Source organism: Carettochelys insculpta, chromosome 22 (assembly GCF_033958435.1).
Source record: "Carettochelys insculpta isolate YL-2023 chromosome 22, ASM3395843v1, whole genome shotgun sequence".
In the NCBI taxonomy this organism is placed as follows: Eukaryota; Metazoa; Chordata; order Testudines; family Carettochelyidae; genus Carettochelys; species Carettochelys insculpta.
In genome coordinates, this window is record NC_134158.1 from 21,987,992 (window position 1) to 22,009,821 (window position 21,830).

At 44.0% G+C, this 21,830-nt stretch overlaps 1 protein-coding gene across 1 annotated transcript in view; it reads right to left on the reverse strand.

The window, feature by feature from the left end:
* The window catches only part of ZNF541 (zinc finger protein 541), a 97,978-nt gene extending 76,420 nt beyond the window's left edge, over positions 1-21,558 (reverse strand). Inside the window, exons 1-4 of the mRNA XM_075016654.1 lie at positions 21,255-21,558; positions 19,558-19,801; positions 15,675-17,499; positions 5,920-5,978 (exon numbers count right to left, since the gene is read on the reverse strand). Coding sequence (XP_074872755.1) covers positions 5,920-5,978; positions 15,675-17,499; positions 19,558-19,801; positions 21,255-21,558 — 2,432 coding nt within the window. The remainder of the gene's footprint in view (positions 1-5,919; positions 5,979-15,674; positions 17,500-19,557; positions 19,802-21,254) is intronic.
* Between the last annotated feature and the right edge of the window lie 272 nt (positions 21,559-21,830).

Here is a 21,830-nt window from a genome sequence, read left to right on the forward strand (position 1 = left end):
AGCAACACAGCAAAGAGAATGAGATGGGTTAGGATGATATCACCACTCTTATTTCTTCACTGCTGCCTGCAGAGCTGGGACCTTAGTCAATGGCTGCCACTCTCTGGGTGCCAGCCCAGTGCTGAAAGCAAAAGTACAAGTAAGGGAGAGATGAGCACGCTATTGCACCCTTACTTCTACACTGCTGCTGGAAGGATGCTGCCTTCAGAGCTGAGCAGCCAGCCAACATTACAATCACTGCTCTCCAGTTGCCCAGCTCTGAAGGCAGCATAGAAATAACGGTGGCAATACCGTGACCCTCTTAAAATAACCCTGTGATCCCTCTGCAACTTGCTTTTGAGTCAGGATCTCCAATTTGAGAAACTCTGGTCTTCTGTGTGAAATCTTGATAGTATAAAGTAAAAGGCCAAATTTCATGGTTGGACACCAGATTCCATGGTCCATGATGCTTTCTACATTGATCTGAATTTGGCAGGGAAATACTGATACCAAAGGATGGTATGCGAAGTCTCTATCAACAGCCACTGAAAGTATTTAGAAAGGCATGTATCTATGCTGGAAATTATGTCTTAAAACCATGAGGTCGAAGGTATGTCAAGAGGAAACCAGTCTTGGATAGATTCTGTTCTGTCATGGGACAGGAGATACTTATCTCTCTCTTTGGTCAAATGTGCATTATGCATTATGGCTATGTCTACACTAGCCCAAAACTTCAAAATGGCCATTTCGAAGTTTACTAATGAAGCGCTGAAATACATATTCAGCGCCTCATTAGAATGCCGGCAGCCACGGCACTTCAAAATTGACGTGTCTCGCTGCTGCGCGGCTCGTCCAGATGGGGCTCCTTTTCGAAAGGCCCCCGGCAAGTTTGAAATCTCCTTATTCCGATATGCTGTTAGGAATAAGGGGATTTTGAAGTTGCCGGGGTCCTCTCGAAAAGGAGCCCCGTCTGGACGAGAGGCACGGTGGCGAGACACGTCATTTTCAAAGTGCCGCGGCTGCCAGCATTCTAATGAGGCGCTGAATATGTATTTCAGCGCTTCATTAGTAAACTTCGAAATGGCCATGCAAATGGCCATTTCGAAGTTTTGGGCTAGTGTAAACATAGCCTCTGTGTCCCCCACAAGGTAAGCTTATGTGCATGTGGAGCCAGATGGTGATTAAAAGACTATAAGGCCAACAAGAGAGGGAAGCCATAGGGAAGAACAGGAGGGGGTCTAAGACAGTATGGATCCATCTGAGACATGGGAGGAATGCAGCGGGCTTGGGGGAGTGAGCTCAGCAGTAGGTTCTTTGCACTGTTTATGGAGCAGAGCCTCTGGGCTCACCTGCTCCAGCTGAAGTGGCAGCCCCCATCACTCTGGTGGCTCCAGCTGCTGCAGCAGCTCCAGCCACTGCAGCAGCCCTGGCAGCCCTAGATGCTACAGTAGCTCTGGTGGCACCACTAGCTCCTCCAGCCCCAGTGGCTCCTCTGGTCCCAGTTGCAGTGGTAGCTCCTCCAGTTAAATCAGGATCCATTAAATTGAGGGTTTACTGCCTCTGGGACTGCAAAGAGACACAGGGGCTCTCTTCACCTTGCAAGCAAGAAGATAACATGACTTTTCTCATGAACTGAAGATTATAGTCAAGACTTGCAATATAACACTGGAAAGATTTGGGGGGAGCTTTTCCTCTATATGACATGATAATGTCTTGTGAAATTTAGGCTCTATAAGCACATTATGATTTTGTTTAATATGTAACCACTTGTTTCTATGAATAGTAACAGAGAGGGAGCCGTGCTAGTCTATATACTATCAAAACAAAACAAAACAAAAAACCCTTGCCACTACGGATGTAGAGGCTCTGTACACTAATATTCCACACAAAGACGGATTACAAGCAATCAGGAATACCATCCCTGATGTCAACACAGCCAACCCGGTGTCTGACCTCTGTAACTTTGTTCTCACCCGCGATTATTTCCCATTTGGGGACAATTTATACCTCCAGATAAGTGGAACTGCTATGGACACGCACATGGCCCCACAATATGCTAATATATTTATGGCTGACCTGGAACAACAATTCCTCAGATCTTGTCCCCTATTATCCCTCCTCTACTTAAGATACATTGATGACATCTTTATGATTTGGACCCATGGTGTAGAGACTCTAGAAGAATTCCACAGAGAGTTTAACAATCTGCACCCCACCATCAACTTATGCCTCGATTACTCCATGCAAGAAATACATTTCCTGGACAGTACAGTAGAAGTCAAGGATGGCCTGATTGGTACCACACTGTACAGGAAACCCACTGATCGCTATACTTACCTACACCCTTCTAGCATCCATCCTGCACACATAACTAGATCCATTGTATACAGTTAATCTCTTAGGTACAAGCGCATTTGCTCTGATCCAACTGACAGAGACCAAAACCTACAAGATCTCTACCAAATATTCATAAACTTGAACTACCCACCACGAGAAATAAAAAAACAAATCGACAGGGCCAGACGAATACCCAGAGACTAGCTACTCCAAGACAGGCCCAAAAAAGCCAAGCACAGAACACCACTGGTCATTACCTATAGTCCCCAACTCAAACCACTGCAATGCATTATTAAAGACCTACAACCTATCCTTAATCAGAATGCCACACTCCAGAAGGCTCTAGGTGACAGGCCTGTTCTCTCCTACAGACAACTTCCCAACCTTATGAGGATTCTAACCAATAGCCACAGTCTATACCGCAGGAATACCAGTCCTGGGACTTTTCCTTGCAACAAAGCCTGCTGCCAGCTTTGTCCACATATCTATTCTGGAGATACCATCACTGGACCTAACCAGGTTATTCACAGAATCATAGGCACATTCTCATGTTCCTCAACAAACATCATATATGCCATCATGCGCCAACAATGCCCAGATGCTTGTATATTGGACAGACTTCAAACTCTCTCAGACAAAGAGTTAATGGGCACAAAACAGACATCAAAACATTCCTGATCCACAAACAAGTTAGTCTACATTTTAATGGAGTGGGCCATTCTGTTAGGCTGCGTCTACACGTGCACGCTACTTCGAAGTAGCGGCAGTAACTTCGAAATAGCGCCCGTCACGTCTACACGTGTTGGGCGCTATTTCGAAGTTGAAATCGACGTTAGGCGGCGAGACGTCGAAGTCGCTAACCCCATGAGCGGATGGGAATAGCGCCCTACTTCGACGTTCAACATCGAAGTAGGGACGTGTAGACGATCCGCGTCCCGCAACATCGAAATAGCGGGGTCCTCCATGGCGGCCATCAGCTGGGGGGTTGAGAGATACTCTCTCTCCAGCCCTTGCGGGGCTCTGTGGTCACCGTGGGCAGCAGCCCTTAGCCCAGGGCTTCTGGCTGCTGCTGCTGCAGCTGGGGGTCCGTGCTGCATATACAGGGTCTGCAACTAGTTGTTGGCTCTGTGTATCTTGCACTGTTTAATGAAAATGTGTCTGGGAGGGGCCCTTTAAGGGAGCGACTTGCTGTTGAGTCCGCCCCGTGACCCTGTCTGCAGCTGTGCCTGGCTCCCTTATTTCGATGTGTGCTACTTTGGCGTGTAGACGTTCCCTCGCTGTGCCTATTTCGATGTTGGGCTGAGCAACGTCGAAGTTGAACATCGACGTTGCCAGCCCTGGAGGACGTGTAGACGTTATTCATCGAAATAGACTATTTCGATGTCGCAACATCGAAATAATCTATTTCGAAGTTGGGTGCACGTGTAGACGTAGCCTTAATGACTTAAGAGTCTGCGTCTTATTGAAGAAGAATTTTCAGTCTGCTTTAGAAAGAGAAGCTGCTGAATTCTCTTTCATATTCAAATTCGACACATTAACATGTGGTTTGCACCAGGATGCAAATTTTCTGGGACATTATAGAGGCTCTTTGGCATACTTGGCTTAATCTAATTCTTGACTCCTCCCCACCCCACCACCCCTCTGCTCTCTGATTTGGTCACCTTGATAATTTTTTTCTGATTTGTCAACTTTGATTACTGTTTTTCATTCTCTATGCCTTCAATATTGAGTCTGTTCTGGTCTGGCTATGGTCTGAAGAAGTGGGTCTATCCCACGAAAGCTCACCTAATAAATTATTTTGTTAGTCTTTAAAGTGCTACTTGACTGCTTTTTTGTTTTGTTTCTATGAGTTCTACTTGCTTCCTCCTGATCTCTGTTCATTGTTAAATGAACTACTTCTAGTTTTCACTATAAGCATATCCAAATGTGGGAATTGATTAAAATGGTGATCCTGAGATGTTACTGCCTGTGCTGAACTGTTCTCTTCCTTGGGGAAGAGTGGACCTATAAATTCTGAATGTTCAGTGAACGGGTGCTGGATACTACATGAGGACGCTCAGAGTGCTTGGGTTGAAGTGTGCCTTTCATTAACCTATAAAGAGAAAGATGGGGCCTGTGAAAACATGAAAGTAGTGCTTTTAGTTGCCTGAGGCTTTTGACGTCAGGGATATGGGCCCTGGAAGACACAAAAAAAGCTTCCTCACACTAAGGGCCAATAGTAGCAAGGTGTCTCCCAGCCCTGGATAGTACAGGAAACGTCAACAACACTCATACTTAAGCCTGGCGCACCACACAGTTGCATCATCCAAGAAGGAACCCCAGGAATGAATTGTGACCCAAAATCACAATTCCTCCCCTCCTTTCCCAGTGAGAAGTAGCCTCTGATGCCCCCTTTTGGAAAATGGCTTATTTCTTCATTTAATAACTGACCAGCTCTACTGGTTGGCACAAAGGAAGACAGGCCATGGTTTTCTTGCAGAGAGAATATCAGAATAAAAAAGCAGTGACTGATTTTTTGTTTTGATAGTATATAGACTAGCATGGCGTTCTCTCTGCTACTAGAGAATATCAGAGAGTAAGCCGTGCTAGTCTATACGCTATCAAAACAAAAAGCAGTCAAGTAGCACTTTAAAGACTAGCAAAACAGTTTATTAGGTGAGATTTCGTGGGACAGACCCACTTCTTCAGACCAGAGCCAGACCAGAACAGACTCAATATTTAAGACACAGAGAACCAAAAACAGTAAGCAAGGAGGACAAATCAGAAAAAGATAATCAAGGTGAGCAAATCAGAGAGTGGAGGGGTGGGGGGGAAGATCAAGAAATAGATTGCTAGTCTTTAAAGTGCTACTAGACTGCTTTTTGTTTTTATAGAGAATATCAGGTATGTGCAATCCCTGCTCTCTACACCAGCACCCAAGCTGTGCAGCAAGTAAGTTCTAAACAGCTCAACAGAGGGAAGGGAAAGGAGGCCACACAGAACTAGGGCACAAACATGCCCTAAAATAAATTACTGGTCACAAAATTATCCATCCATTTTTAAACACCAATCTTCAGTATTTTAGTTTCTGCCACTACAATAAATTTTGAAGGATGACTACTCATTGTGTTTGGCACTGAGCACAAGACCTAGGTTCAACTGATCCCATTAAGCCCCTTTTTGCACAGCAGTGAATCTCTTTTCATTTTATTTTAAATTTCCCTTCCATTCTTTTCATTGTGCTTCCTTATTCATTATGGTAATGTGTGGAAAGAAAAGGACTGGTCAGTTTTTATGATCTTCGTAATAATCTTAAATACTGCACTAATGTATCCCTCTGTCACAGTTGAGGTAAGTTACTATATGGCTTCATGCTTGCAGGTTAGAAAGTAGAAACTTTATGAAAGTTTTGTGACTCTAATTCAAACATCTATTAATTAGCATAATCTTAGAGCTAAAAAAAAGGATAATATATAAAAATCCAAACCTAAGGGAACAGACAAATACATCAGTTGGACTCTTACTAACACCCACACTTGAGGCCAAACCTAAATGTATAAATAAAAATCTGTGTCACATTAATTTATTTGAAACTCTGTCATGAATACAGTGTACCCTGCTTACCATCCAACTGACAAGTTTCCTTCCCTCACTGCATTAGTAAGGCTGTAGATATTTCCACCCTGCAGTTAAAAAAAAAAAAAAATCAAAAGCAGATGTGATACTGTCCATGACTGAAACTTACAATATAGTTATTCCATCCTGAAACGAAACATGGAACTTCTGAGTTGTTTCATTTGTAAACACAACACTTTACAGTTATATAGACCTGATGAAGTAGGGAAAAAAGTTGATCTCAGATACGCAATTCTAGCTACAGCATGGCTACATCTACACTGGAAGCATCTGTAGACAGTAACATCTGTCAACAGAGTGCATCTACACACAAAAGCAGATCAACAGAGCAAGGCACAATGGCTGATCGGAAGCTGTGCAAACAGGGCTGTTCATTGAACCTGAAGCCCTCTCCATTGACAGAAGTGTTATTCCTCAAAGTTTCAAGGGATAACAATGTTGAGACAAATGCAGAGTTCTGTCGAGACTCTGTCAATAGAATGCTTTCCGTGTGCATATGCTCCCTGAGTTATGTCAACAGAAGGCCCTTCTGTCAACAGAACTCTCTAGTGTAGGCACAGCCCATTAGCACACGTAGAATTGACATATCAGGATTGACTCTGTTCCCTGGTGTAGATCAGGGCTCTTTGGGCTTGTGCCTATGTCCCTTTTCCACGCGATAGCATGGAGTGCCACAGTTGATGGCTGAGCCCAGAGAGATGCGACAAAATCAAACTCCAGAGGATCGACCACGGTGCATCAAATGCGCAGCAAGTATAGATATACCCTAAGTGTTGAAACTTTCTTAACAAGATTCCAACACCCTTTACAAGGATTAATGAATATATCCTCATAACTCTTTCATACATATGAAAACAATACATGAGTTCCAAACAACACCCCTCTTGTATCATAAGTTACATACTTCCCATTACAGGAGCCTCTAAAAAACAGAGAGAGCAATCATCAGCACAGAGAAAGTAGCCTCCTGCAGAAGAATGACAGAGAAGGAGGATCCTCTCTTCCTACTTTCCAATCTCTAAGGCTGTGTCTACATGGGCACAAATCTTCGAAATAGCCATATTTCAAAGACACAGCCTTAGGTTCCTTACGCTTGATGGCCACAAGCGTGATGGGCACATGCAGGAATTTGTGGAGGGAAGCAAGATGTCCCATACAGAGTTCAAAGAATTTCTTCAAAGAGCTCAAAACAGGACTGCTACAAACAAAAATGTATTTCGAAGCAGCACTTAGCTATTTCAAAATACATAGTCTGTAGACACATTCGAACGAGGAATGCAAATGAGGGAAACTGAATGCAAATAAGGCACTGATTTATATATCTTGTGCTTCATTTGCATAATCTCTTTTCAGAAGAGATTCTTTTGAAAGTACAAAAGCAGTGTAGATGGGGCTCTTTCAAAAGTAAATCCCATCTTTGAAAAAACCCTTCTTCCTGAAACAAATTAGGAAGAAGGGTTCTTTCTAAAGATGGGGTTTATTTTCAAAAGTGCCCTGTCTACGTTGCTTTTTTCCTTTTGAAGAATCTCTTTCAAAAAGGGATTATGCAAATTAAGTGCAAATATGTAAATCAGTGTCTCATTTGCATTTTTGATTTCCCTCATTTGCATTCCTTTTTCGAAAGAGGAATGCAAGTGTAGATGTAGCCAAATAGTGCCTATTTCAAAATAAGTGCTATTCCACATCTTAACAGCACCCGTTTCAATATATTTATAGTTATTTTGCAATAGGCACTATTCCTCCTGCAATGAGGTTTACCAATTTCAAAATAATACGGCTGCTATTTCAAATTAATTTCAAAATAGCACTTATATAGTGTAGACTACAACAAACTTATTTCAAAATAACAGCTTTGCAGTCTGGCCATAGCTCCACAGAACAGGTACAGCCTGGGCAGCACTATTGCAAGCTTCCTCATCCCGTTCCATCAATGTGCCTTATATCTGACCTGAAAGGAGTATCTCAAAGGGTGAGAAGTTCATTATCTGTAACAATTCAGCCTCTGATATCTCTGCTGACACAAGCAGTTAGTTACTAATTACTCCCAATTGAGAAAATGATTTGTGCTATATGGACATATGTCCATTATTGTACTAATTCATTTTACGCAGCTACCAGAACAGTCTGATGCTCATAATGTTTTATTACTGAGTAGAGCCCAAATTGAACCAAGAACCTAGGTGAAAGGCTTTGAACTACATTATTAAGCATCCCGTGAGACTTCCACTTGTTAAATCCGTTTTAAACCTCTGACATTGGCTTAATTAGTTCATGTTTTTAATACAGAATGAAATACTTGAGGTGTCACATAAATGCTAAAGATTAGTTTTGGTGAGTCTAGAGCTGTCAACACTCATAAAAAGCACCTTAAAGAACACAAGGAGACAAAGAAGTCCAATAGCTAATGCTCAATACCTAGAGTTGGGAACCCTAGGTTCTACTCCACACCGGAAGCTAACTTAATACATCACGTGACATCTCTGCCCAAGTCTTCCGAACTATAAAACAGGAGTAATGTTAACAGCCCTTAACAGGAGTAATGTTAACCCCCTTCTCAAACCTTTATAAATTATTTTCAGATCTATTTAAAAGCACAGCCTAATTGTCCCATGTTTTTATTCATAAGGAAAAAAAAGAGAAGTTACTCACCTGTGTAGTAATGATGGTTCTTCGAGATGTGTCCCCGTGGGTGCTCCACAGTAGGTGTCGGGCTCGCCCCGGCGCCACAGATCGGAAAATCTTCAGCAGTCTCCGTCGGGTCGCGCATGCACCGATGTGCGTCAGCTCTTCGCACGCTTACGGTCACGTGCGCGATCCGGTCCCCACCAGTTCCTGATCAACCGCTCCGGACGCCCCTGAAAAAACACACAAACAGAGCTCCGAAGTGGGGAGGAACGGGTGGGTAGTGGAGCACCCACAGGGACACATCTCGAAGAACCATCGTTACTATACAGGTGAGTAACTTCTCTTTCTTCTTCGAGTGGTCCCCATGGGTGCTCCACAGGAGCTGACTACCCAGCAGTAACCCCCCCGCCCCCCCCGAAAAAGGAGGTGGGGACCCGATTTATGCACAGCTTGCCCGTGAAAGGACTGCTGTCGACAGGCGCGTATCCTCATCAAGCATCCTGTGCATGGCATAGTGCTTGGCGAAGGTGTCATAGGAAGACCACGTCGCCGCTCTGCAGATATCTCTCAGCGCGATGCCTTTGAAGAAGGCCGTTGACGCCGCCATCGCCCTAGTAGAGTGGGCTCTTGGCGGAACTGGCAGAGGAGTCTTGCAAATCTCATAACACAGTCTTATGCAAGACACAATGTGATTTGAAATCCTCTGTGAAGATAGCGCTTCTCCTTTTGACCTGGATGCAATGGACACCAGTAGTCTGTCCGTTTTCCGGAAAGGTTTAGTTCTATCGATGTAGAAGGCCAGTGCCCTTCTCACGTCAAGTAAGTGCAACCATGCCTCTTCATTTCAGTTGTGAGGCTCAGGATAGAACGAGGGCAGCACTATCGGTTCGTTGATATGAAAGTCTGAAGAGACCTTAGGAACAAAGGCTGGGTGTAATCGTAAGACCACTGCTTCTTTTGAGAAGATCGTGCAGGGTGGTGTGGACATTATGGCCGCAAGTTCGCTCACTCTGCGAGCTGACGTGATTGACAGGAGGAAAGTCGTTTTAACAGTAAGTAGTCGAAGGGGGACCGTAGCCAATGGTTCAAAGGCCGGTCCCGAGAGGGTGTGTAGAACTAGGTCTAAACTCCATGATGGCGGTATTGGTTTCCGAGGGGGGTACAGATTCACCACCCCCTTTAGGAAACGCGAGACAACAGGATGGGCAAATGTGGTTGATCCATCCTCTTCATGCTGAAACGCTGATATAGCCGCCAGATGCACCTTTATAGAGGATAGCGAAAGTCCGTTTTGTTTGAGATGTAGCAAATAATCCAGAATCGTAGGTATGGTGGCGTCCTGGGGTATTAGTTGCCTGGAGGAACACCATTCGGAAAAACGCAACCATTTGTGCTGATAAGTCTTTCTGGTGGAAGTTCTCCGACTACATTCAAGGACTTGGTGTACTCCCTCTGAGCATGTAGTCTCTAAGGCGCTTAGCCATGGATTAGCCATGCTTGTAGCCGAAGTCTCTTTGGGTGTGGGTGCAGTATTGACCCCCGAGCCTGAGTGAGAATGTCCGGTACTGTTGGTAGGGGAAATGGCCGATGTTGAGCCATGCGCAAGAGCAATAGGAACCACTGTTGCCGGTCCCAGGTTGGGACTATGAGTATCATGCATGCTTTCTCCCTTCTGGCCTTCTCCAAGACCTTGTGTAAAAGTGTCGTGGGAGGGAACGCATAAAGTAGAGGGCCCTTCCATGGGATCATGAAGGCGTCCCTCAAAGACTCCTGTCCCATGCCCGCTCTGGAGCAGTATTGGGGACATTTCTTGTTTTCTCGGGTGGCGAACAAGTCGATTTGGGGAAAACCCCATCTGCGGAACACCTGGTGAAGTAGGTCTGAACGGATCTGCCACTCGTGAGTGGGCGCAAAGTGTCTGCTGAGTTGGTACGCCTTGACGTTGCGGACCCCCAGTAGGTATGAAGCCTTTATGATTATATTGTTGGCGATGCACCAGTTCCAGAGTTGGACTGCCTCCACACAAAGCGTATGAGACCTGGCTCCCCCGTCGGTTTATATAAAACGTGGTGGTGTCGTCGGTATTCACGCCGACTATTTTTCCGCGCAGATAATTGTGAAAATGCCTGCACGCATTGAACACTGCCCTGAGCTCTAATATGTTTATGTGCAGTGTCTTCTCTGTGGGGGACCATAATCCTTGAGTGGTTTTGTTGTCCATGTGAGCCCCCCATCCCATATGGGAGGCATCTGTTGTAATGAACACAGTAATTTGTGGCTGGCAGAAGGGCACCCCTGTTAGGAGATTCTTGGGGTTTCCCCACCATGTTAGCGAGCTTCGTGCCTCTGTTGTAAGTGACACCCTCTTGTGGACGGTGTGGATTGAGGGTTTGTATACGGTTGCCAACCAATGCTGCAATCCTCGCATATGCAGCCTGGTGTTTTGCACCACAAACGTGGTGGTTGCCATATGCCCCAACAGATGTAAGCACGTGAGATCTGGAACAGTGGGGCTGTACGTTAGGAAGTTGTACGAGAGATTCGATGGCACGAAAACGAGCCTCGAGTAAATACACCCTTGACGTGACTGAGTCTATCCGAGCCCCTATAAACTCTATATTTTGTGTGGGGTCGGTCTTTGACTTTGAGAAATTGATGATGAGGCCCAGTGAGGTAAATGTTTTTGTGGTGATGTGTATCATCCGTAATACCTCCGCCCGGGAAGTTCCCTTTAGCAGGCAATCGTCCAGGTAGGGGAAAATGAAAACTCCCTGTCTGTGTAGGTATGCTGACACCACCGCTAAGGTCTTGGTGAAGACTCTGGGTGCTGAAGAGAGTCCAAATGGGAGGACTCTGTACTGGAAATGATCTGTGCCCACAAGGAACCCGAGGAAACGCCTGTGGGCTGGATGAATTGCGATATGAAAAAACGCATCCTGTAAGTCGAGGGCTGCAAACCAATCGCCATGGTCTAGTGCCGTGATTATTGAAGCCATCGTAGTCATTTTGAAGCGCTGTTTGCGTAGGTACTGGTTCAGTGAGCATAGATCCAAAATGGGTCTCCACCCTCCTGTCTTCTTTTCCGTCAGGAAATACCTGGAGTAGAACCCTTTGCCTTGAAATTGTTCCGGTACTCTCTCCACCGCCCCTATGAATAGGAGGTGGTCCACCTCCCGCCTTAATTCCGGTAGGTGAGAGGGGTCTCTGAGAAGGGGTGCGGTGGGAGGATTTGGTGGAGGTAAAGACTGGAAGGGGATCGTGTATCCCGTGTTTACAGTTTCCAATACCCACTTGTCCGACGTGATGCTTTTCCATTGTGGGTAAAATGGCTTGAGTCGGTGATGGAACACGTACTGAGATTGGCACTGAGGTACGGTCTTGGCTTCGCGGCCCTCGACATACCCGTCAAACTTGCTGTCTTGCACTTTGCCCTGAGGAGGCGTTGCCCTGCTGAGGCCGGCGCCTAGGGCCCTTATAATGTGTTTGTTGATGACGTCCCTGATCATACCCCCGTTGAAATTGGGTATGTTGCTGTTGGTAACCATAACAGCATTGCTGAGGATAAAATTTCTTCCTTCTGAACGGTGGGGTATATATCCCCAAAGTCCGAAGTGTCGCTCTGGAATCTTTGCTTGAGTGTAGGACTGAGTCGGTCGATTCAGCAAACAATTTTATTTTGTCGAAGGGGAGGTCTGCAATTTTGACCTGTAACTCCTTTGGAATGCCGGATGTGTGAAACCATGACTCTCTCCGCATTACCACTGCAGTGGCCACGGCGCGGGCCGCTGTGTCCGCCACATCCAGTGCAATCTGCACGCCTGCTCGAGAAGCCGCGTAGCCCTCTTGCACAATTGCCTTAAGAATTGGCCTTTTATCCTCCGGAAGGAAGTCCATGAGGGCAGTAAGTTTGGAATAGTTATCGAAATTGTGATTCGACAAATGAGCGGCATAGTTGGCCATGCGGAGCAACAGAGTAGAGGAGGAGTAGGCTTTTCTACCCAGAAGATCCAGCTTCTTTATGTCCTTGTCCAATCCCCCAGATTTATATTGGGACGATTTGGACCTGTGTTGGGACGATTCAACCACTAGCGAGTTTGGCTGTGGATGACTAAATAGAAATTCCATACCTTTCTCAGGGACAAAGTACTTTTTCTCCGCTCTTTTGTTGGTAGGAGGAGCGGATGCTGGAGTCTGCCATATATTAGTGGCTGCCTCCATGATTGCATCGTCCAGAGGAATAGCAATTTTAGAAGAAGATGGAGGCCTGAGGTTTTTAAGGAGTCTGTGGTGTTTCTCCTGCACCTCTGCCACTTGAATATCTTGGGATTGAGCTACTCGTTTGAACAGCTCCTGGAACCGTTTCAGGTCATCTGGGGGAGAAATGTCTCCAGGGACCACGGCCTCATCTGGCGAGGATGAGGAGGCATCACTATGGTATCTCTCCTCAAATTCCTCTGGATCCTGGCTGTATTGATGTGATTGCCTTTGTGGAATTTCGAGGTGGGGTTCAATGCCTTTACACCCAGCCTCTGATTGAGGAACTCGTGGTGTTCCCCCAGGTGGAAGCAGAACACTGTGGCGTTCAGGGGTGGTCGACGGGGATCCATAGTGAGACGTCGACCTCCTATGCTGACGCCCCGCATAATGATGGCGGTCGTAGCAACAGGGACAGGGGCCCGGCGATGGAGACCCGGACCATGACCCAAGGATGTAAGGGTGGTGCCTGGAATGTCGAGACCTCCGAGATGATACCGACGTACGAGGAGAGCCTCTGTGAGAAGATTCGTAGGGATCTCTGCTAGATGATGGAGAAAAGCGTGCAGACCCATGGGATGGACTCCGAAGAAAAGGAGAAGGATGTCTGTGGCAGGCTGAAGGTGTTGCTGCCCGTCGAATCTCCAGTGGTGATCGTGGTGACAGAGGCAGCGCAATTACCTCAGGAGAGGGGCTGCAGTGCCTGGTCTTCGTTTTAGCCTTTACCCTCTCGGGTGGTCTTGTCAGTGAACTTGGTACCGGAGCAGGTGTCATGCTGATTTCCACTGCTCCCGGTGTCGTTGTTGCCGGTGCCGTCGTCGCCGGTGCTGATGTCCTCGGTGCCTCTGGGGAAGTCTCGATTGGTGCCGCAGTAGCCGGTGCCGGACTGACTAGTGCCCGCACAGCTCTCGGTGCCGTCTCCCCGGTAGCTGCAGGGCCTTGAGTGGTTGCATGCGCCGCGGCTTTACCAGTGGAGGAAGCCAGAGTGCACGGGCCCTTTGTTACACTCGTCCCGCTCCCAACAGTAAGGGGCAGGGATCGAGTAAGCGAGGCTCTTCGTTTCTTCTGCGCAGAGGAGGTCAAAGAGGCAGCCTTCCTCTTGTGCGATCCTGAAGAGCCCTCCGCATGCATTGCCTCCGATGAGGCAGGCTGAAGTGCTTTGTCAACTAACAGCATCTTCAGCCTCATTTCTCTATCTTTTCTAGCTCTATTAGTCAACTTGGAACAATGGGAGCACTTCTGGGGAACGTGCGTCTCCCCAAGGCACCGTATGCATCTGCTATGGCCATCCGAAGCAGGCATGGCCTCCCAGCAAGATTCACACTTCTTAAAGCCGGGGGATGGCATTGTTAAAACTTAACTCTGAGTCCTTAGGTGCTAACAGCACACTTAACAGTCTGTTAGGTGATGTTAATAACTGTTGGCCTTTGAAGGCCGACAAACAAAAGCAGCGGGCCCGCCCGGAGGCGGCTGCTGCGGTTTTAAGATAGTCTTTAGCTTTTAACAACTTTTAACAGAGTAACTAACTATAATAACTATAGAACTGCTAACTATGAACTGTTAAAAACTATTAACATGAGAAAAAAATAAGATTTATCTGTCTCAGGCGTTGGAGCCGGAGAGGACTCCGTCTGCAGTCGTTAGGAGTTGAGAAGGAACTGGCGGGGACCAGATCGCGCATGTGACCGTAAGCGCGCAAAGAGCCGACGCGCATCGGCGCTTGCGCAACCCAACAGAAACTGCTGAAGATTTTCCAAGCTGCGGCGCCGGGGCGAGCCCGACACCTACTGTGGAGCACCCATGGGGACCACTCGAAGAAGAAGTAACTGTTGTGCTATTTAAAAGAACACTGAATTGAGTTCACTTTACCATACCCTTCAAGCTTAATATTAATAGAGCAACATTGACAAATAAGGATCCTGTCAGACTATCAAGTGTGAAGGATGTCAGACCAAGCTTTACTATTCTTCATTTATGAAAAGCAAAAAAAAAATATTACAGCCCAACCCAAGGGAGCACTGAAAGATATCTTCACTGATTAGTGACTAAACCTAATACATAATTCACTAGAAGAATTGAATGAATTATGAACACTTCTCCTACATGTTAAAATAATGTAGTAATATGAACCTGACAAAGACATCAAGATCAACAGTAACGGTGAATATTTATTTATCCTGTGGAATACTAAATACTGCTGGGATTTCGTTTTCTTTATAGTCTGAAAAATGTTTTATTCTGAAACTACACCAACATCAGAACTTGCTTTCAGGTGAACTGATTAGAGTCCCATCACAAACCAGAACCAGATTCCAGCTGGATTCCTCTTGGCAACAAGTTATTATAGCATAGTCTACTAACACAGCCCTGTTAAAATGTGTATGTCCACAACAAATTGCACTCTTCCGCACAAATTTAATAAGGGAGGTCTTAGTTTTAAAATAATTTCCCCTATATATTTACACTCCAATACTCGTAGACTTGCTTATGTGGTGGTTTGGTTTCGTTTTTAACCACAAAGGTTACGAGGGTGGTTTCACTTAGCTAAAAAATGACACTTCATGTCACTGCACCAGTAATGTGTTAAGACCTCTCAAAGGTTCATAAATTTCATTATCCTCCTTTTATAGATGGAGAATCTGAGGCACAGAGGGCCAGCTATACAAAGTTATTTAGATACCTAAAGATACCAAAGCTCCTGAATGAGTTTGACACCTACCTCCCAATTACTTTCAACACAAAAGTAAGGATTTCTAACTCCTCACTGCCACCTCTAATCATTAAGATACCAACTCTTTTCTATTCATTCATTTAAAATTTTAAACTTTTTTTTTTGTTAAAAATAAATGAGGGATTGAACATACCTGAATTCTATTGAAAATGGTGAGTTTGTGTTTCTTTTCAGTTACATGACTGGATGAAGTTTCGGGTAATGAAAAGGAAGCCATGGCTACTTGACTTGGAGAGGCTGTGCAAGATAGGTCAAACTTTAGCTTCTCTTTTCGAACACTGGGCAAGCGGCGAGGTCTACCACTATTAGAATGCAGTTTGCCACCTGTTGCTTTGCAATATCCTTCATTTTTCTCTTTGCTGGTATACACAGAAGTGTTACTTTCCCAGTGACATGATTTTCCATGAGTAGAGTAGCCCATGGCTTTACCACATACTGTAGGTTGGAGTTGGCTGGAGTTGGCACTCTCTTTGGATCCCACACACCTTTTCAAGGGTCTAGTCTGCTTGGCAGAGTAAACAGTGTCTGTATTTATGAAAGGGTCTGATGGCAACTGAAAAGATTGCAAAGTATATGCTGCTTGCTGCCTTCCTATTTGGCCTTCTTCCTCACTAGCAGAAGGCACATCCTTCTGACACTGGGCCAAAGTTTTTTGCATAAACAAGGGAGACCCTTCACATTCTGTGTGCTCTAGAAGAGAATGAATTACATCAATCTGCTGTTTCTGTTGCATTACATTTTGGAGCGGTTTTTCTACACTCTGTTTCATCTCAGAAGTTGCTTGCTGTGATGGAGACAGAACCTGGGTGTGGGACAAAATGTGCTGAGTTTTGGTGAACATTTGGAGCAGGTGCTGCTTCACTTGCATATGCTCCTGGTTTACTGAGGATTCCATGAAAAGCTGCCTGAAGCGTGGGTTAGCATCATTCTGTAACACACTGTGCCTCTGAACATTCGGCCAGTGACAGGAATCAGTGTCACATTCCTCTCTTTTAGCTGGCCTAAAGGTTTCCTCAAAACTGCTGAGCTTTGTTTCACTTGAAATTTCCCCTTGGGTCTTCAAAAGTGCAAATGACACAGAATCTGGACGCTCATGCATCTGTGCAAATGAGTCAAACACTTGAGAAGGGCCAGAAAACCCACCTGAAACATTCTGAAGTGCAACAGATGGACTGTCAGTAATATAAACATTATTCCCTTTACTTTTAGTATAAACTGGCATGTTTTTAATCCACTGAAAGTTACTGCTTGACTGATGGGAGGAGTTTGCAGAAATCTTCTGACCCCTAAATAAAGGAAAACAAGGTAAAGTGCTGTTTGGCCAATACTCTAACCCTGTACTCTCTAAAGGAAACTGTGATTCTGAAACAGGGGATGTATCAGTCAAACTGGTAACTATGTTTTCTCCTGGTGTGATCACAGATAAATTACCAGGATTTATTAGGGCATACACATTGGAAGAGGTGGCATTCTTTTGGCAACGATAATGCTCCTTCAACATGTTGTCACTTGCAGCTTCAAATAGTGCAGTTGTGCTAGATGGGATGCAAGAAAGAAGACCAGCAGCAGAGCATGACTGCAGCGAACCTTTCAAGTCAGCCTCTGACTGCCCTGCAGGAGATGCTGTGGTTGATGGAAGCTTCTGATTTACAATGCTGCTAACCATGCATTTTAGTAGGTCTCTGTTGGGCAGGACAGAATTGGGAGATCCGGATTCAGCGTGTACAGCCAGCCTCTCCATTCTCATGCTACCTTGTCCTCTTTGGACAAAAGTATCATGAGAAGGTGAAGAGACTTTACAGGCATCTTCATCACACGTGGTCTCCTTCAAGACAGAAAAGCCATGCTGCATTTCATAATGTCGAAGCAATGACCGATGGTCACAGTAACTCTTATTACAACCATGCTGTATACACATAAATGGCTTTGTTTTCTGATGTGTTAGCATGTGTCCACTCCTGAGGTAAAAAGACAAAAGACAGAAGAGAAGTCTCATTTAAACTAGCAGAAACTGAATCACTTCTTTTCTGAACTATGACAATTAACACACTTACAATTTTATTAACTTCTGAAGGTGAAATTCTATACTGACATATCCAGTACAACTACAGAGCTACAAAGAGGTTGCACAAAGCATGAAACAAGGCTTAATTAGGGCTCACTAAAGTAAAAGGGACAGAGAGATAGCTGTTCTAGTCCAGATACTATCAAAACAAAAAAGCAGCCCAGTAGCACTAACAAGACTAAGACTAAGACTAACAAAATAATTTATTAGGTGATGAGCTTTCATGGGACAGACCCACTTGGACAGATCACAGTCATACCAGAAGAGACTCAATATTTAAGGCACAGAGAACCAAAAATAGTAATCAAGGTTGACAAATCAGAAAAATATTATCAAGGTGAGTGAATCAGAGAGCAAAGGGGCAGAAGGGTGGGAGCAGTCAAGAATTACATATAGCCAAGTATGCAAAAGAGTCCCTATAATAAGCTAGAAAATTCCCATCCCGGTTCAAACCATGTGTTAATGTGTCAAATTTGATATAAAAGAGAGTTCAGCAGCCTCTCTTTCCAAAGTGTTGTGAAAATTCCTCTTCAGTTCTGGTACGGCCATGATCTGAAGAAGTGGGTCTGTCCCACAAAAGCTCATCACCTAATTAATTACTTTGTTAGTCTTTAAAGCGCTACTGGACTGCTTTTTTGTTTTTAAAGTAAAAGGGGTCCATGCAGCTGCAGCCCAACTGCTTTCTTTTTTTTTTTTTTCATTTTTAGAAGATGGATTACATGACTATCATCCTCTAACACTTGCACTGGCTGTCTATTGCTGAATGCAATTCAAAACTGATCTTTCAGTTCTCAAAGCTCTCAAGAAAGATGTTTAACTGCCAGTGCCTAGAAAGTCACCCTATGCCTATGAGTCAAGTTAGTTTGTTTTGCATTTCAACAAGTTACAGAAGTACAGTGGACAATATGATGTCTTTAAACAATACCACTGCTACTCTGTTCTCTTCCAGTTATGCCCTGAAGTACATCTGTGCAAACCCACCAAAGGATAATGTTCATTGAAGGACTAGCCCAAAGACAGTTGAAATGAGCAGCTAATTTGACCAGCAGAGCTTCTTTTAATGCATGAAACGGAAAAAATCCTGGTTGTCTGTCAATCTCACTGAGTTGGGAGGGCGAGGGGGTGGAGAGGAGCAGGGGGCTTGGAGTTAGAAAAAACATCTTGTAAGCAAAGCAAATGAGACTGAGATACAGAAATAAATGGAAACAAGTGAACAAAAACCATTACAATTTCCTTTCTACAGAGACACTTTTAGGAAAGAGTAACAGTCCAAAATGTGTATATACAGAAATACAGGAAGAAACCTCCAGCCTGTTCCCTAGTACTGGCATTTGCACTGGTCCAGTATTCTGGACTTGATACAATGAACCTGGACCAGCACTGCTACACCAAGAAACCAGAATACACAACTGAAGGTCCAATACTTCAAGAACCACTAGAGAGCAGAACAAATGGAATAGAGCATTAGAAAGCATAGAATCCCAGTTATTAATGACATGAAAAAAAACCTTTAACTGTAGTTCACAACATATTGGCTGCTAAAATCACACAAGAATTTTGTCTAAAACAAGTACTTCCAACGCTAGCAAGTTTTTCCCTGGACCACTGATCAGAAAGACAAATAAATGACTCTAAACTTCTATTGCGCAATACAAGCTCAACAAGTTTTCTGTAGGTGAACTATGTCTTACACGACCCTTTCTGCACCAATATGCTCAGGAAATTCCACATATATGTAACTTGTTTCCACTACTGATATAGTTTTGCAATGTAATTGATGGGGTTTGCTGGCTTGACAAATGCCCACACCAAAATACCAATCACTGTAACTGTGCATCTAATCCAAACTGGAACAGAAAAATAAAGTGCTACTGAAGTGAATACTATCAAATTGTTTTAAACATAAACTGAATATAGTTTTAAGACTTTATATTAATAAATGCCTACATACAGGTGGTCCTGTCGTTTAAAAGCCTTGCTGCAGATTTTACAGATGTATTTCCGTTCCTGGCTGTGAGTCAGGTTATGTTTGCTAAGAGAGCTGGCACTGCCGAACACCTTCCCACAGAGACTGCAATCCAGGACAGGGTTTTGAGGAGAGCTGTGCTGTTGCTTCCCTTTCCTAGCACCACCAGAATTGGACTTGCCTTCTTGATCGACTTCTTTAGGTGCTACTGGGACTGGAATTCCCAACTCTAAATAAAGGGTGAAAGTTATACTCATTAGGTGTCATATCAAACTACCTCAATAAATTTAGGTTTCTTAGATCTCTCTTCTTTAGTCCCCTCTCCCCATTTTTTATGGGGGGAGCCTAGTTACAGAGTAGAATAACTAGTACACGCATGATGCACCACTGTTTTGTGTCTAATATAGCCTGTGACCTGCAACACCCATTCCAGTACTATGTCCTCACACAGCTTTGACAATGCACCTCAGCTGTAGCTTGGTATTTTAGTCCTAAATCTCTTGAGTTGTCAAGTGTGCTGAAATCTACCACAATATTTCCCCTCTTTTGGACGAAAAGGGAGAAAGGAGACTTATTCTGCCCGTTGTGACCAGTGTTCCCTGTCAGCTGTGTGCAGGTGCTCAGGAGAGAGTCAAACATCACTCAGCTTTTTAGCACAGCACTCATGACTAGCATTTTGTTTCTACTGATGTTGCATATTTGCACATGTGGTGGTCCACATAAAATTAATTTAGCCTATGAACAGAAAAAATCCACACGTATGGAAAAGATTAAAGGGAACAATATTTATGACCTAATGAAGCTTACAATTCTTCATAAATTTAAGATTTGTTACCTATGAAACAGAATGAAAATGTGTAATGTATCTACCTCTCTCCTTTTTATCAGTTGGCCTTATCAGTTGAATAAAAGATCCACCAAATTTTAAACAGAAAACCTCTATTACTCTCTTATTTGAGGACTCCCAGTTGTATCTTTTCATTTCTTCTCTCTTCAAAGTTCCCTAAACTTCTGCATGATCAGTTTTGCATTAGCAGTGATGCTACCTTGTTCTTTCAAGAACAGCATTTTACTAAGGATGTTCTCCTTTTGACTTACAATTGCAATTTTGGACTAAGGTCATTCTGCCAAATCCATTTCCCAAAGAACCTAAAATGCAAGTATTAAATAGAATGTCTCTTCTGTGCTTCAGGGAAAGCTGGTGATGTAGATGTTAGCAGCATATTTAGTGAACCTGTCATCGTAATTTCTGTAACTTTTCCATTTGCAACTTTCAAAGAAGTTGCAAAGGCTTTGAGCATGGAGTGTATCTACATACTGGACAATATTAAGGTGACATACTCCTATCATATTTAACATTACAATTATTACTAGTAAATATTTTCTTTAGAGCTATGACAATTTATTAGACAAATAAAGACAACTGGCAAAATTTTCTAAAGGACTTAAGTGACCTAGAGGCCTACATCTCATTTTTAAAGGCACCTTAAATGGAGATTTAGTCTCATAGACACTTAACGGCATTTGAAAATTTTAACAAATGTCCCTGAGCCAAAGAAAGTAACACTAGATTTACTTTACTGTTTAAATTAAACTATTATTCTGGTTACACTTAACCATAAAAGAACATCCTTGCCATAGCCCTGCACAATTATAACCAAAGGAGATTCCAGCGTACTCACCACTCAGAGAAGGCTGTGAGCCAAAGTCAGACTCATCAAGGAGTTTAACAAAATCACAGTCCTTCACAGAATACAAAGACAGTGCATCTAAATTGTCCTCCAAAGTGTCATTAGCCATATCTGCAGTTGAAAGGCTAGGATCCATATCTAGGCTGCTCAGGCCAGTATACATTATGTCTCTTGTGTCTGGACACAGCTTAAGGTTGAGAGTGTCACTACAGTTCAGCCCTTGACTCTCTGAAAATCCTGGAATATTCATCTCTGATTGGATGAAGTTTTCCTCACTGAGGTGGTACCGGTCCATGTTTATCCACCTTCAGTGTTTGATCAGGAAATATGCTTTTGTTTCTCATAAACTAGGGCAAGACTCAGAGCTTGAAAACTCCATTAATGTATAGCAAGATTCCTAAACAAAAGGCAACAGAAAAAAGTTAGATAATAGAAATCAACAGAAAGTACATTTTAAAAATCAAAACACTATCAGTGTTGATGCAATAGCCCATATGTAAACCAATCCTTATCGAGATAAATACTTCTGGTTGGCATCTTAGATGGAAATATGTGTTCAAACAATCA